At 55.5% G+C, this 16,136-nt stretch overlaps 1 protein-coding gene across 1 annotated transcript in view; it reads right to left on the reverse strand.

The window, feature by feature from the left end:
- CFAP46 (cilia and flagella associated protein 46) overlaps nt 1-10,108 on the reverse strand; it is a 118,538-nt gene extending 108,430 nt beyond the window's left edge. Inside the window, 8 exon segments of the mRNA XM_010382769.2 lie at nt 2,450-2,560; nt 4,102-4,196; nt 4,685-4,808; nt 5,786-5,950; nt 8,199-8,263; nt 8,748-8,879; nt 9,100-9,224; nt 9,711-10,108. Of these exon segments, the coding sequence (XP_010381071.2) occupies nt 2,450-2,560; nt 4,102-4,196; nt 4,685-4,808; nt 5,786-5,950; nt 8,199-8,263; nt 8,748-8,879; nt 9,100-9,224; nt 9,711-9,759 (866 nt within the window). The 5' untranslated portion in view covers nt 9,760-10,108.
- Nucleotides 10,109-16,136: the final 6,028 nt, after the last annotated feature.

A 16,136-nucleotide genomic window follows, 5' to 3' on the forward strand; every position in this document is an offset into this window, starting at 1 on the left:
CCTCTAAGGCTTCCTGTTGAGCTGCAGGGATGAGATTCATGCTCCTGGGGTGGAGATTAGGCCAGGGTTTCCCTCCGGGACGCCTCTCTTCCAGGAGGAGCCTGTCCACTGGTGTCCCTGCAGCTGCCCACAGTGTCTCCAGACATTGCCAAATGTCCCCGGGGAGCAGGTCTACAAGTCTCCTGCCGTCTCCCGGGGAGTAATCACAGTCTTCCCGGGAATACGTTGGCGGCAGCAGGCAGTGACCCAACTCGGCCCTCAGTGTGGTGTGACCATCCTCCCTGCATCCCTGGGTAGCTGTGGGCAGGAGGCTGCTTTGGGGTGGGGTGCAGATGCTTCTCCACCCCTCGTCCCTGCCCACCTCCTCCTCCCCCTGCTCTGCTGTTGGGCCCTCTCAGGTCCTGGCAGGCCTGGCATTGCAACACTGGCCTCTCCGTCCTACCTGAGCTCCAGCACACAGGCCTGCTGGGCAGGTCAGGAAGAGAGAATCTGTAAAAGTGGCTGACAATGTCGCCTGTGGACAGACCTCGGAACAGGGCTATTTACACTGGTCCTGAGACCTCTCATCGGAGCGCCTGGCCACAGAAGGGGACGCTCGGCCAGGGCCACGGCCACGCTCGGCCGGACTTCAGTCAGCACCACTTGGAGGGTCTGATGGAAGACGTAAACTCCTTCTGGAACAACGTATCCACACACGTCCCCATGTACACATGCACTCACACTCCTCCCGAAAACAGACCCACCAGCGGGCTGGCCCTGTGCCCCTCCAGCCACCCCGCGGTCCTGGGGCCCCTCCCTCGAGGAGCCTGAAGCTGAGCAGCGGAGACCTCAATGTTGGGCAGGTGCCACCTCCCTGATGAGACCACGAATGAGCTGGCGTCTGGCGCCCCTCGCTGGCACTGATAAAGCAAGCTGCCCCGCCAGGACCGAGCCTGGATCTACAGGAACCGAGTCCTCCCAACACCCCGTGATCTTGGGGGGCCCCTTCCCCAGTCCAGCCTTGAGAAGAGACCCCAGACCACTCAACACTGTGGCTGTTGCTGTGCCCAGGTTCCTGTCCCACAGACACGGCAAGGTCATGGATCTGTGCCCCAGCTCTTGTCCCGCAGACACGGTGAGGTCATGGACCTGCACTCAGATTCCCGTCCCTCAGACACGTGAGGTCACGGACCAGCACCTGGGTTCCCATCCCGCAGGCATGGCGAGGTCATGGACCCGTGCCCGGGTTCCCATCCCGCAGGCATGGCGAGGTCATGGACCCGTGCCCGGGTTCCCATCCCGCAGGCATGGCGAGGTCATGGACCCGTGCCCGGGTTCCCATCCCGCAGGCATGGCGAGGTCATGGACCCGTGCCCGGGTTCCCATCCCGCAGGCATGGCGAGGTCATGGGCCCGTGCCCGGGTTCCCACCCAGCAGGCATGGCGAGGTCATGGGCCCGTGCCCGGGTTCCCATCCCGCAGGCATGGCGAGGTCATGGGCCCGTGCCCGGGTTCCCATCCCGCAGGCAAGGCGAGGTCATGGGCCCGTGCCCGGGTTCCCATCCCGCAGGCATGGCGAGGTCATGGGCCCGTGCCCGGGTTCCCATCCCGCAGGCATGGCGAGGTCATGGGCCTGTGCCCGGGTTCCCATCCCGCAGGCATGGCGAGGTCATGGGCCTGTGCCCGGGTTCCCATCCCGCAGGCATGGCGAGGTCATGGGCCTGTGCCCGGGTTCTCATCCTGCAGGCATGGCGAGGTCATGGACCTGTGTTGTTTCAAGCTGCTAAGTCTGGGTATTTGTTATGCGGCTGCAGATAACTAATACACCTTCTCTGTTAGGGTCCCACGTGGCCACCAGAAAACCGAACAGACAATTTCAGCTCCTGTATCAACAAGCTTGACTTGTTTCCCGTTCTCTTAACAACACACAGTGCTATCACAGAGGCTCAAAGTCGCTCCGGCGAGCAGGGGACCGGCCCCGACCCACCCTGTGCCCACGAGCGCAAAACCAGCCAGCGCTTTCCATGTGCTTCCGAAAATCTCAGGCTCAGCTTCCTGCTTCTAGGATACCAGCCCAGGACTTCTCCCAAACTCTCAACAGTGCCTGGAGGATTCGAGAAAGCACAGAAGCCAAACAAACCAGTCTGAAAAAGGCTCCAGAGAAACCTGTTCTCCCACCCACGAAACGCCATGCAACCACCAGAACAGTGAGAGGTGCCGCAGTGACCTAACCATCCACATGCCTACAAACTAAATTCATGTTAAAAAGTAGGGTGTGAAAGTGTTCGCAAAACAGTACAAATCTCAGGCCACAAAAGACCAGAGAGGAACTTACTAAAACCTCCACGATGGCTGGCTTTTGCAAAGGTGGTTCTAGTTGCTTGTTTTATATCTTTTCACATTTTTCAGAGCCTGCTAAATTTTGTACAATGATGATGAAGAAGTGATATTGGAAAAAGACAAACACTTACTTTTCTTCTCTGATGGAAGGAAAGCGCTGGTGGTTGTAATGACCTAAGTGTCTATAGGCCTTCCTCAGAATGACACTGACGTCGCCTGGCAAATCATTTCGCTCTGCTTTTCTAGAAATAATTCAGAGAGTCATTCACCACAAGATCTCGTCAGATTTATTCAAACTCTCCGAAGAGAAACTCTGCGTGTATGAAACTGTGTTTCCCACTGAAGAGGAGACTGAAAATAACCCCTCCTGCTTTCTTTCCTCAAATTCCTGAGATGACTTTTCACCCTTTCTGGTCCCTCCTTCCCTCCACGATGCCTGGGTTCCTGCAAGGCTGGAAACACTCAGACAAGACATGCCAGGCCCCACGTAGGAGCTGAACACGGGAAACGTGGGGCACTCTCTGCTCAGCGGCGATAGGACCCGGATCAGCATTGCTCTCTCACAGGGATGCTGCCCATAGGACACAAAATCTCAGGTCGCCTCACCGACCTCAGCACCCAAACACACCATGATCTCCTCACTCCCCTCGGCCCCCAAACACACCGCGATCTCCTCACTCCCCTTATCATCCAAACACACCATGATCTCCTCACGCCCCACAGCACCCAAACACACCGCGATCTCACGCCCTCGCCATCCAAACACACCACAATCTCCTCACTCCCCTCAGCCCCCAAATACACCGTGATCTCTTCACAGCCCTCGGCATCCAAACACACTGTGATCTCTTCACTCCCCTTGGCATCCAAACACACAGTGAACTCTACACTCCCCTCGGCATCCAAACACACCATGATCTCCTCACTCCCCTCAGCCCCCAAATACACCGTGATCTCCTCACTCCCCCCATCATCCAAACACACCGCGATCTCCTCACTCCCCTCAGCCCCCAAACACACCATGATCTCCTCACAGCCCTCGGCATCCAAACACACTGTGATCTCCTCATTCCCCTCAGCCCCCAAATACACCGTGATCTCCTCACTCCCCTCAGCCCCCAAATACACTGTCATCTCCTCACTCCCCTCATCATCCAAACACATCACAATCTCCTCACTCCCCTCAGCCCCCAAACACACCATGATCTCCTCACAGCCCTCGGCATCCAAACACACTGCGATCTCCTCACTCCCCTCAGCCCCCAAATACACTGTAATCTCCTCACTCCCCTCAGCCCCCAAATACACTGTCATCTCCTCACTCCCCTTGGCATCCAAACACAACACAATCTCCTCACTCCCCTCAGCCCCCAAATACACTGTGATCTCCTCACAGCCCTCAGCATCCAAACACACCGTGATCTCCCCACTCCCCTGGGCACCCAAACACACGGTGATCTCCTCACTCCCCTCGGCATCCAAACACACTGAGATCTCCTCCTACAAGCTCTTTCTGCACTTGGCTTAAAGCCCTCTCCCTTCCGTGGCCTCACTGGCCTCTCCTCCGTGCTGGGAGGGAGGCAGGGCCACGGAAGGATTGGGGGTGGCCTTCGGATCCCCACACCCTGAGGTGTCCCAGGCTCCCACTCTCCAGCTCCACTCCCTGCAACTCCAGACTCACAGGCCCCTGGACACAGGACCTCCCCCCATGGAGGGGACAGAGCTCTCCCAAGCCCAGCACTTGTGAAACTCATTATTTGCTCTCCCTCCCAAAATGACTTACGCTTTTAGCATATTAATATAGAAAGTGACTGACAGGCTAATGGAATTTTTCTTTTCTTCCTTTAACTGAAGTTCGTCCATTAATTCATGACGAACCTGTCATAAAATGGAAGAGATTATTAATCTGGATTCAAACAATTAGGTAGAGGTTCAGATTTTATGTCTAGATTTTATTTTCTCATTAATTAAATTTTGTATCTAGTTTTTCAGATACAACTTAAGCTGATTCCCCATATGTCAAAATGAATCGCTGATGAATGCTTTTGGTACATATTCTTGTAGTAATTACTTATATCTTTGTGAATTTTCTATTAACTTCACAAAAATTCAAAGCTATTACAAAGGAAAAATTCAAAGAGCGGGAATAAAGGCAAAGACCCTGTTTTGCTTTCGGAATGTCACAGTTCTATACAGTGGATGAACCGCTATCTCTTTTCAATATGTTTATATATTTCTGTTCATGTATCTATGCATATATATTTTTATATCTCTCAGCAAACTTATGTAATTTCTATGCAGTTTTCTCAACAATGACTTTTAAGAAAAGTACTTCTTATGTCTCTATTTCTAACACGCTGATTTACCATAACGGAGAACATCTGCCGGTATTTCTGCGGTACGTGAGACTTGATGAACGGAGCTGCAGTGGAGCAGAACCTGGCAGCCTCCTCCTTTCTTCCAGCTTGCAGATAACACTCCAGAAGTTCCCTAGATAACAGAAACACGCCACTGGTCAACCTGGTTGAAACTGTTTTCTCCTCTCTGATAACCAGGCTATTAAACCATTACATATTTTGTGTTTCACAAACTTTAAAAGCTACCCCGCGGTCAGCTTCTTCAGCCAGAACCAGGCCATGTGGCTCACCGGCAAGGGCCAGCAGGCGCCAGACAGCTCATTACTGCTAGCACCAGGGCATTTTGAAATGAAAGATCTGTATTGATATTCTTCAAAGGTTCCCCAAAAGGCCATATAGCAGGTAACCCACACCTGCAGGCTCTGGGTTCGGGGTCAAGGAGGGCCACTCTGGAGCTGGCACAGCTGGGATCCTCACTGGGGACATCTACCCGTCCCCGGCCTGCACAGAGAGCTCCACAGACACTCAGGCCCATTTCCTTTCCGTCACCCGGCACAGTGACCGAGGCATTGGTGACAGTCTGCAGTGACCCCCCAGGGCTAAGGCCAGGCAAGGCCAGCCTGCCCCGTGTGCCCCAGCTTCCTCGAAGGGCCGCCTGGGCTCCGGATGTGCTGACTCTGCTTAGTTTTATGCTGTTAAAACACCTACTGCATTAATATTTTAAGAGCTAAGATTTTAAAATCGGGAGCCAGGCTGGGTGGCGCAGGGTCACATCTGCTTTGTCGTGAGTCTAAAGACAGTATCTTGTTCTGTTGTCATAACCTCATAACCAGGGCACGGCAAACGTCATCTACAGATTTTGGAAACAACCTTCAGACAAGACACACAGAAACGTGTGACTGTGGAGAAAACGCACATGGAGCGTGCCCCAGTGATGTGGAACTCCCATCCACCCCGCCAGGAGAAGGGGTGGTGGCCTCAGAGTCACACATGGAGCGTGCCCCAATGATGTGGAACTCCCACCCGCCCCGCCGGGAGAAGGGGTGGTGGCCTCACAGTCAGAGGGCAGCCCACTGGGAGGCCACGGAGGGCACGGTGAGCTCAACTCACAGCATCAGCTCGGCGTGCCACTCCTTGTCTTCCTCCTCGGTCTGACTCAGCACGTTTACAATTTGGGAAAGGCTGGGGATCAGATGGTGGCGATATCCAGGCTCGAGGAATGGCCTCACCATCTGCCAGTAGAGGACTGATGCATTGTATACCAAAAAGTAATACCTACGGCACAAGCAGAGGACGTGGAGAACGCGGTCAAAGCCCAGCCAGCCCAACCTGCAAAACCAAGGGGCCGCTGTGTCTCCAGAGCCCCTCCCAGGAGGGGCCTCAGGTCCTCTCCCAGCAGACGGCAGCAGCTCCATCTGAGAAGCTTTGGCCCAGCCTGAAGGAGCACCAGGATGCAGAGCCCTTCCCTGGGACAGCCTTGGGCGGCTCTGCATCCAACGTGCCATGGCTCTAGTGCAGGCCCAGCTGTGATGACCCGGCCACAAGCTCCCGAGTCCAGACCAGGGCCTCCTTTATCAATCATTCCACAAACTGATCGGCTCCCCTCCCATGAAAACACACCACTGACCAAGGCCTCCTCTGGCTCTCAAGGGATAGACAAGAATGGGCAAGGACAGAGGGAATCAAGGAAGGCTTCCTGGAGGAGGTTACATGCCTGCCGTGACCTGAAAGATGTCAGGAGGTAGCCAAGACAGTAGTAGAGGAAAAGAAGGTCAGGCAGATGGAAGAGAAGGGAGGAACCTTTGGGAAACAAAGTTTCTGTCTGCCAGCACAGAGTGTGAAGTGGAGGAGGGTGCACTGGAAGACTAAACAGAGACCCCTCTCAGGGGTCTGGGCCTCTCCCTGGGCAGCAGGGAGCCATTGCAGGGACTGAAGTAAGGGAATCCGGGCCCATCTGCCTTTCTCACTCTAGGGCCACTCCACAGCAGGGCAGGCCAGCTCTGCTCTGTAGGGCCTCCGTGCCTGGTGGTCCTGGGCTGGCCACCAGGTGGACTAGCACTGCTCAATGCCCAAGCGGGAGGAGGACGCCAGGGTGGCTGTGGCAAGCCCACTCCTCTGAGTTTACTCAGAGCCACCATGTGACCCTGGGACAGGACTCATCTTGTTTCCAGGTTTTCAGGAGAGGAGTGGAGGTGCAGGGTGCCCTGACCAGACGGTCACGCCTGCCTGAGTCAGAGGGGTTGCCATGGGACTCCAGCGGCCTGCTGCTTCTCCCTGGATGCTGCACCTCGAAAGGAACCCATCTCCTCCCTGTAAGTGGCTCTCCACAAATCCCCACTGTGGCCTCCACATGCCCGTGGTCGGGCTCAGTCTCCTGTCCCACTGCCACTGCCCTGGACAAGCCAGTGCTGCCCTCTCTCTCCACACAACCTGGCCCTTTCCCAAAGATGATCCTGACCTCTGGCAAGGCTCTGTCACCCCATGGTCCGTCCACGGTGCCCCCGAGGGTCCTGGAGCAGAGCAGCCTCCTTCCCGTGGTACCCACCACTCCCGTGTCACACCTCCCTCAGAAACACCCCTTGTCTTCAGAATCTGTGGCTTGAGATGGGGCCTCCCCGTCCCCATCCCCATGCAGGGAGGATCTGTTGGGCTGGGCCCTACATCCCCAGCACGTGCATCAGAGTGTGACCAGAGAGGGCCACCAGCAGACAAGCAGGCCGATGTGGGTAGAATGGACCAGGGAACCCACAGCTTCTATTTAAATCTCCAAACATTGTATCCTATTCAAATATATGATATATATTCAAACAAATATGCTTGAAACTGCCAAGCTTGCACAAAAACTGATTTGCATAGGATATGAATCAGTTTTGTGCAAGCTTAACAGTTTCAAGCATGATATTTGTTTTTGTGCAGAAAGCACTGATTTTGTAGAAAGTTATGCTGGAGTCACCTCCGCAGGGACAGCGGCCTTGGCCAAGTCGTCTGCTAGGGGGCAGCAAAGGCACACCAGGCCGAAGAAGGAACCCTGGGGAAGGAGCCGGGCGCCCTGGGGGTACACCAAGGGAGGCCCTGGAGAAAACAGATTCTTCTTCTTTTTTTTTTTTTTTTTTTTTTTTCTTGAGACGGAGTCTCGCTCTGTCATCCAGGCTGGAGCGCAGTGGCGTGATCTGGGCTCACTGCAACCTCCACCTCCCGAGTTCAAGTGATTCTCCTGCCTCAGCCTCCCCAGTAGCTGGGATTACAGGCGTGTGCCACCACGCCCGGCAAAAAACAGACTCTTCACAGCCATCTAAAATCACAAAAACCGCCGAGTGCAGAAGAGGCTGTGACTCGGAATTCTGCATGAATGTGACCTAGTCCACACGCTAACGAGATAAGGCAGTGATCACACGTGCGTGAAAATCACAAATCACAAACGAGGGGAAAACCCACAGTTCAAATAAATACACCCACTTGGTAAGTTCTGGCTCTGAAGTCTTTCACCCGGTCAATGAGAAAAGACCACTTCAATTTCGCCTACCTCGGTTCTCCTTTGGCAAAGTTTATGGCCTTCATGTACTGAGTCACGCAATTTTCAAATTCCTCCTAAGGCAACATAAAGAAGCACAATTAGACTGAAACACTGACCCCTGCTCATTGCCCTGTCTGCAGATGCCACGGCTCCTTCATGGTTGGCCTGGTACCCCCCGTGTATCCACAGGTGACAGTGTGGCAGACAGCCTGAGTGTCGTGGCGAGGTCGTGGACCTGCACCCGGGTTCCCGTCCCACAGACACAGCGAGGCATCAGAAACCACAGTGCCTGTGCTCCAGCACGGCCACCCCACCCCAGCTCCCCTCTGCCCACTCGGGGCAGCTGCAGGCGCAGATGCCACAGAGACCACGCTGCTACGAGGCAAAGGTCCAGGGGTCCTGCGTGTCAGATACCACTACTTGAGCAAAAAGCATGAACGGGAAATGGTGCAAGCTTCGTGTCACTCTGGAAATTAATTCCTTCACTACCCTAAGAACGATTTAAAGCCTGGTCTAGGCTGGCACTGTTCTGGAGAAGGGGCACAGGACACCTCTCACCAGGTTTTCTGCCGACTTCGGGGCACACATCTGCGCCCTGCACAGGTGCGCTCGGCCCAGAAACTGGGTGATGGGCGCCTTCACCTTGAAGTACATTTGGATGCAGTCCTCGCTCACCTCCGGCTGCCCCATCTGCAAAAGACCACCACCACGGAAGACCGCAGACCTGGAGGCGGTGGCCTCACTGCCCAGAAACACATGGGGCCGCTTTCGGAACAGGCCCCAAGCACAGGTGCAGCCTGTTTGCAGCCTGTTTGCCTCTCCCCAGCCCCACTCTGCCCCACTAGACACCCAGAGGCCCTCCCTCTCCCTGTCAAAGCTGCCCTGACCGAGGATCCCGGGAACTAGTTACCTTGAGGGCCTGCTCTGCACACAGAACAAACAGGTCTGGGCTGAAGCTCTCTGAGGGGTCAAACTCCGATTTCCCTAGGTTGGCCGATTTGATCAACTCATAGGCCTTCTTCAAGGATGCAGCATCTGTCCCAAACAGGTGGTTGAGGAAGGTTTGGTCACTGGGCTGGGAGAAGTGAGCCGGAGAACGCGATCCCGAAGGCCCCAGGCAGCCGCCTCAGGCCACAGCACCAGTCGCCGCCAGGGAGCAGCGGTGTGGGCACCTTCCTGGATATTTGCCCTGGTCAGACAATCGGGAGGTGGGAGGCTCCGGCTGTGGTCCTCGAGGGGTCACCCATCTGGTGGGCTGGGATGAGAGGGTCCGGGGCCTCCCCGGGGCGGGGGTCGTGGCGGGTCCTGGGGCCTCCCCGGGGCGGGGGTCGTGGCGGGTCCGGGGCCTCCCCGGGGCGGGGGTCGTGGGGGGTCCGGGGCCTCCCCGGGGCGGGGGTCGCGGCGGGTCCTGGGGCCTCCCCGGGGCGGGGATCGCGGCGGGTCCGGGGCCTCCCCGGGGCGGGGGTCGCGGCGGGTCCTGGGGCCTCCCCGGGGCGGGGGTCGCGGCGGGTCCGGGGTCACCTTGCTGGCTCTCGGCGCGGGCCAGCTCCTGCGTGATGACCAGGTCCATGACGCCGGCGCCCGACTCGTCCCCCTTTCTGGGGTCCGCGGTGCGTCCCGCCGCCCAGGGTCGGTTGGGTTCTCCCGCCGCGAGGACCCGCCACGGTTGCCTGGAGACCGAAAGGCACGCGGACGCGCGGGCTACGGGGCGGCGGCGGGGCCACACTTCGGGGAAGGCGAACCACGCCGCGCGCCCGCCCGCCCCACCGCCAGCTCCGCGGAGCGAGGACACCCGGGCAGCGACCCCGGCGAGTGGCGGGAAGAAGAAAGGGAGGGAAGGCGGCGGGGGAGGGCGGCGTTGGGGGGCGCCGGGGGGTCCGCGCCGGCCTCGTCTCCCCGCTCAGGCCTCCTGTGTGCCCGGGTTGTGGTCCCCTTCCCCGGGAACTTCTGACTGCGTCCTTCGCGCCTGCGCTCCTCCGCTGGTTCGTTCTCTTTCTTCCCCCTCCCCTCCCCTCCCCTCCCCTCCCCACCCCTTTTCTCTCTCCCTCCCTCCCTCCCTCATTCCGTCATTACTTTAACGGGCGGTGATTTGCGCCTGCCGCGGTCCTGGAAGTGCAGTGAGCACAGAAAGCCGCGCCGAGGACATGCGGGCTGCGGGCGTGGAGGGGCCGCCCTGCGGGCGAGCTGAGGCCTGGCAGCGGAGCGGGGCGGGACGAGCAGACGCAGAGCCCGGCCCCCAGGGAGCGGGGAGCGGCGCGGCCACCTGCCTGGCGGGGCTCCCCACCTCCCTCCCAGCCAGGGACCGAATTGGAGACCGGACGGGGCGCGCAGCCCGAGTGCAGGGAAGCCCGAGCCACTGAAGGACTTGGGTCGGCCTGGGGCAGGGAGGGCCCAGGACTCACCCTGGGGTGGGCGCGCTCCAGGAGCTCTAGGGGACGCCCACCTGGGGCAGGCCCACCTGGGAGAGGACCCCTGGGAGAGGCCCACCTGGGAGAGTGGAATTCCACCCGGGAGAGGGCCACCATACCTACATGGGACCAAATAAGCTGCCTTGACATAGTTTTGAAACCTGAACATCATGTTTCTCAGGCTCCTGGAACCCCACCCCGTCTTGAAGTTGGCATCCTCAGATCCCTGCTAAACGACCATATTCCTTCCCAAAGATAGTTCTCAAATGGGCCTTTGTTGGTAAAGACACTCCACACATGGGTAACAGCCTCGATAAAATATTTATCCCCGCAGAGAAAGTATCTCCAAACATAATGTAGTAAGAGATTTCCCAAATCCAAGGGCATTACATATTAAAACTCAGTTTTCTAGTTACACATTAGCCTTAAATATCAAGAGTGTAGCACAAAATTATCACAGAACGCAGGAAAAGGAGATGAGAAAGGCTGCAGATGGGCAGCTAGGTGGATCAGGGCACAGGGCAGGGTACGAAAGGGTCCCCAGCACAGGAGCTTCTGTCCCCGTGGAGTGAGGGGCACCACCCTCCTGGCACGTGGATGTGTGCAGCAATCTGGCACTGCTACGGCCCCGTAGTCCAGGCATTCTTATGGAGACTCCATCAGATCGTGGTGGATGATGCCTGGAGGAGGGTGGGTACAGGGTTGAGAGCTGCAGGTGCTAATCCTGGCTGGTCTCTCTGGTGACCGGCCCCCCTCCAGGAGCCACCAAGCCTCACCTCATTTGAACAAAAGAATCTGCTGCCATCACCCAGGAAATTCCGAGGGTTTTTGGAGCCCTGTGCTGGGTCTTGGGAGCAGAGACCGAATCTATTCATTTCACGTTTTGTCGCCACATCTTGCCAGGTAGAGACAGTGTCTGTGTCTGGGTTCCCAGGCTGGACCCCAGATGCCTGCTGTATATGCGCCCGCTGGCGTTGCCATCACGGGGCACTCTCTCAGGTGGCTTAAACAGCGGGAAAGGAAGCAGGAAGGCCGAGATGAAGGTGCGGCTGGAGCTGGTTCCTCAGAAGGCACCCCGCGTGGCCGTGTGTGGTCGTCTGTTTCTCGGTGTCCAAATGTGCCCATCTTATATGGACACCAGGCATGGGGTGTAGGGCCCACCCTGGGACCTCCCATTAAACAGATCACCTCCGTGAAGACCCTGTCTCTAAATAAAGTCACATCCTGAGGTTGTGAGACTAGGACTCCAGCATGAGAGTTTCAGGGGGACACAGTTCAACCCACGACACTTGCTTAACCAGAAGGTGGTGAGAATTCTGAACATTTGTAATTTCACCAGGTGAAAGCCAGGAAGATGGTTGAATTGTTGTTTAAAATATCTCGGGGCCGGGCGCGGTGGCTCAAGCCTGTAATCCCAGCACTTTGGGAGGCCGAGACAGGCGGATCACAAGGTCAGGAGATCGAGACCATCCTGGCTAACACGGTGAAACCCTGTCTCTACTAAAAATACAAAAAACTAGTCGGGCGAGGTGGCGGGCGCCTGTAGTCCCAGCTACTCGGGAGGCTGAGGCAGGAGAATGGCGGGAACCCAGGAGGCGGAGCTTGCAGTGAGCTGAGATCCGGCCACTGCACTCCAGCCCGGGCGATAGAGCGAGACTCCGTCTCAAAAAAAATTAAAAAAAATAAAAATAAAAATAAAACATCTCGGAATATATAATGAGCAGAATGAGCAGAACAGAAGTTAAAGACAGAGTTTCTTCCAGCACAAGCGAGGCCAGTAATCAAATCCCACTGGTGTGTACGCATTTAAAAGAGAACTTAGTTGAAATCGGCCTGGAATCCCAGCTCCCGGGGGCAGGCAAGCAGAAGCCGGGGGCAGGAGGGACGTGGTGATGTGTGGGGTCCCGGCTCTCCCCGCCTCTGCCCAGAGGAGCAAGGTCCACCCTCCCCTAAGGGAGCTAGAGAAGGGGGTGGGTGGAGTTAGGGAGGCATGGAGGGTCCCAGGTATCCAGGTGCTGGCAAGCAGCCTCTCTAGGGAAGTGCGCAAGTGAAGCCCCTGGTTGGGGGCATTTGCACATCCTCCTACCACCGCTGTTTAAACTGCTCACGGGGCAGCACCGGCTCACAAAGCTGCACATCTCACAATGGCCAGGTGGAGCCCAGCCTTGGCTTGGTGACCCCTCCAGAAAGGTGGGGTCCTGGGGACCCCAAAGTCAGCTGGAAGCCGACCCGCATGGCTGTCTCAGGGGCCTGTGCTGTCCTCACTCTGCCTGGCTGGCGTCTGGCCCAGCAGTGCTTTGCGGCATTTCACTTTGGGGCCAGTCAGTGCTGACACGGCTACTTTGCCCACGGCTTGAGAATCCGAATGTGGAGTCTGGGAAAGGGGGCTGGGCTGGGATCCCCATGTGTGAGGGCCGACAGCCTGGGCCCGTGGGATAATGTTGCCCAGGGAACCAGGAAGAGCTGATCCCCAATACACCCCTGTGTGTTGGGCCACGCAGTGGTGAAGGCCACGGGGTGGCCATCCAGCTACGGTTGGTGGAACCCCAGAGCCCACTAGGGGAGGGCGTGGTGAGTGCATGTGTGTGACTGTAAGAGTGTCAGCAGGAGGGGGAGTGGGTGTGAACGTGTGGCTGGGCTAGGGTAAGTGTGTGCCATGTGTACACAAGAGTGCATGTGTATAGTGTGTGACCCTGTGTGTGTGAGTGTGCATGTGTGTGCACGTGTGGCCTTCCCCTGTGGAGGCACAGGGAAAGAGATCTCTAATCCACAGACATCAACGACGACCTGTGCAGGGCCAGGCTCTGGGGATCCGCAGAGAACAAAAGGGGCAGAAAGCACAGCCCCTGGGGGACAAAGACCACACTGTGGGGTCCGGCAGCTGGGGGGGCGGGGCCTGATGTTTTCAGGGAAAGCAGCTTCACCCCCCAGGAAAGCAGGAGGATCAGAAGAGGGTCTCCTCACCCCCACAGGCACCTTTCCCCATGGGACAGCCCCGAAAGTGGAGCATATCAGCAACCCGGCAGCCAAGTTCCTGCAGTTTCCAGGATGATGCCAGAGGGTGGTGTGCACATGCCCTGAAAAGATGGAGAGGAGAACATCCGCCGTCATCCCCAACAGCCCTGCACCCAGCACTCAGGATCGCAGGATCCCAGCACCCCAGCATCTCAGCATCCCAGCCTCCATGTATCCCAAGACCCCAGCATCCCACCACCCCCGGCACCCCCAGCATCCCAAGATCCCAGGAACCCAGCATTGCTGCATCTCAGCACCTAACCTGGGGTCACACATTTTTATTTGATGAATCTGCAGCTCTTAATTAATGCTGCTACCTGCCTTCCCTCTGCCTTCCCTCTGCCTTCTGCAGACACTGTGCACAGGTGATGTGTACGTGTATATTCTTTTTTGGTTCACAGAAATGGCAGTTGCATCATACCCTGTTTAGCATCATGGTTTCCAGCTATCCGTCCATTCACTCGAAGATATTTTTGAGTCTTCCTGTGTCATTAGAGCAGAGCCTCTTTCTGAACTCCGGGTCCAGCAGGCCTCACTGCGGAGGCTGCTGCAGCTCACGGTGTGCTTGGACAGCGGCAGCACTCTCTTCTCTGAGGCCTCGCTCTTCAACCTTTTGTAAGACTGTATTTGCATGTTTATTTTGATGTAAATACTGAAACATCTGGTCTAGTTTAAAAAATAAACACAAAACACAGACAAAAGCACACCGTTGGCATTTTCTCTGGTACAGGTTGATTTAAAGAGAACTGGCCGTGTATCTTCTGATCCAGCCGCCGTGGGCTTTCTCACTCACTCGCCTTCCGTGTGCGTCTGTTTGCTAATACTAAGAATATGTGCCTCAGTATTGATAAGGAAAGTGATTCTGTGATTCTTTTCAAACAAAGCATGTGGAAGCTTGATCTTTCCTTCTGTGCTCCTGGACTGGTGCATAGCATTGTAATGACATGTTCCTTAAGGTTTGCGAGAACTTGTAAGGTGGACTTTTCTTTCTCATTTGGAGCATGTGTGTGTGTGTGTGTGTGTGTATGTGTGTGTGGGTACGTTTATTTGTGTATGCACATGCTGCATATATGTGTAAAGCACGTGTGTGTATATGAATGTGTGAGCAGGTATATATGTGTGCATACGTATACGTATGTTGTCTTCATGTGGATGTTTATGGGTGCATGTGTAAATGTGTGTAAGTGCATGTATGCATGCATGTTGTGTGGTCATGTGTGTATGTGTGTGCGTGTGTCCATGTGTGTACACATGGATGTGTGTAAGCATATGTATGCATGAGTGTTCATGTGGATGTATATGTGTAGATGGAGATATGTGTATATTTGTGAGCATGTGTACACATATGTAAGCACGTTCATGTGTGCATTTGTGTGGATATGGATGTATATGTGCACTCTGTGTGTATCTATGTGCATGTGTGTAGGTGCATGTGTGCATGTGTATGTGTATATGTATATGTGTACAAGTGTGTACATATGCATGTAGCCACACATATGTATATGTGTTTATTTGGGTGTGCATGTGTACATATGTGTAAGCACATGCATGTGTATATGTGCAGGTGTGTGAAGGGATCCAGCTCACACTTTGTGGTGTAAGGATCATTTTGACTGATGGCGTTTGGGGATCCGCAGTGCAGGAGGAGGCTTTCTCCACAGCAGCCTTATCTGCCTAAAAGCAGAGCCTTCCAGAAGGACTCAGCCGTCACAGCCCCTTGAAAGGAGGCTTCTGGTACCAAGAGACAGAGCAACTCCAGTCGCTGGAGATGAGAAGTCAGCACTGGGATGGGAAATGGCACACACAGACCTTTCCCAAGCAGACCTTGTCCTCCGTTAGCTTCCTGTGTCTTTCTCGCCCATTTCCCACCACATGCTGGCCCTCAGGGTCCTACCTCCTTCCCCTTGATAAGATGGTTTCTCAGCCCCAAAGTCTAGCTGCTTCTTTGAGTCACCTTCTTCCTGAGTGTGCATGTGAATCAACTTTGTATTTTGCTAATCCGTCTTTTGTTTTATTTGCAGGCCCCCAATAGAGAACCTGAGAAGACAGAGGACAAGTTTTCCTCCGACGTGAGCGTGGGTGGGTGACTGGCGTGGCTGCTTTCTCCGACGTGAGCGTGGGTGGGTGACTGGCGTGGCTGCTTCCTCCGACGTGAGCGTGTGTGGGTGACTGGCGTGGCTCCTTCCTCCGACGTGAGCGTGGGTGGGTGACTGGCGTGGCTGTCTAACAGCAGCGTCTACTTCTCCTGTGGTAATTGGCTCCTCCAAAATCAATTTGATAATATTTTCCTTAAAAAGCATTCATTTCATCCAGATTTCAATATGCATAGGGTTGAACAAAGTAGTCTTATCATAGTTGTTTTTCATTCACTCTGCCTCTGGGCTATTTTCTGATACTTACTTCTGATTTTATGTATTTTTTTTTGTTAGGTTTGTTGATGGTTTCTGTATTTTATTGTTTTCCTTTTTTACAAGAACCAGCTTTGGTGCCTATTAACTGATCCTATCATTTCCTGCTTTTCAAA

The sequence above is a fragment of the Rhinopithecus roxellana genome, chromosome 11 (genome assembly GCF_007565055.1).
Source record: "Rhinopithecus roxellana isolate Shanxi Qingling chromosome 11, ASM756505v1, whole genome shotgun sequence".
In the NCBI taxonomy this organism is placed as follows: Eukaryota; Metazoa; Chordata; class Mammalia; order Primates; family Cercopithecidae; genus Rhinopithecus; species Rhinopithecus roxellana.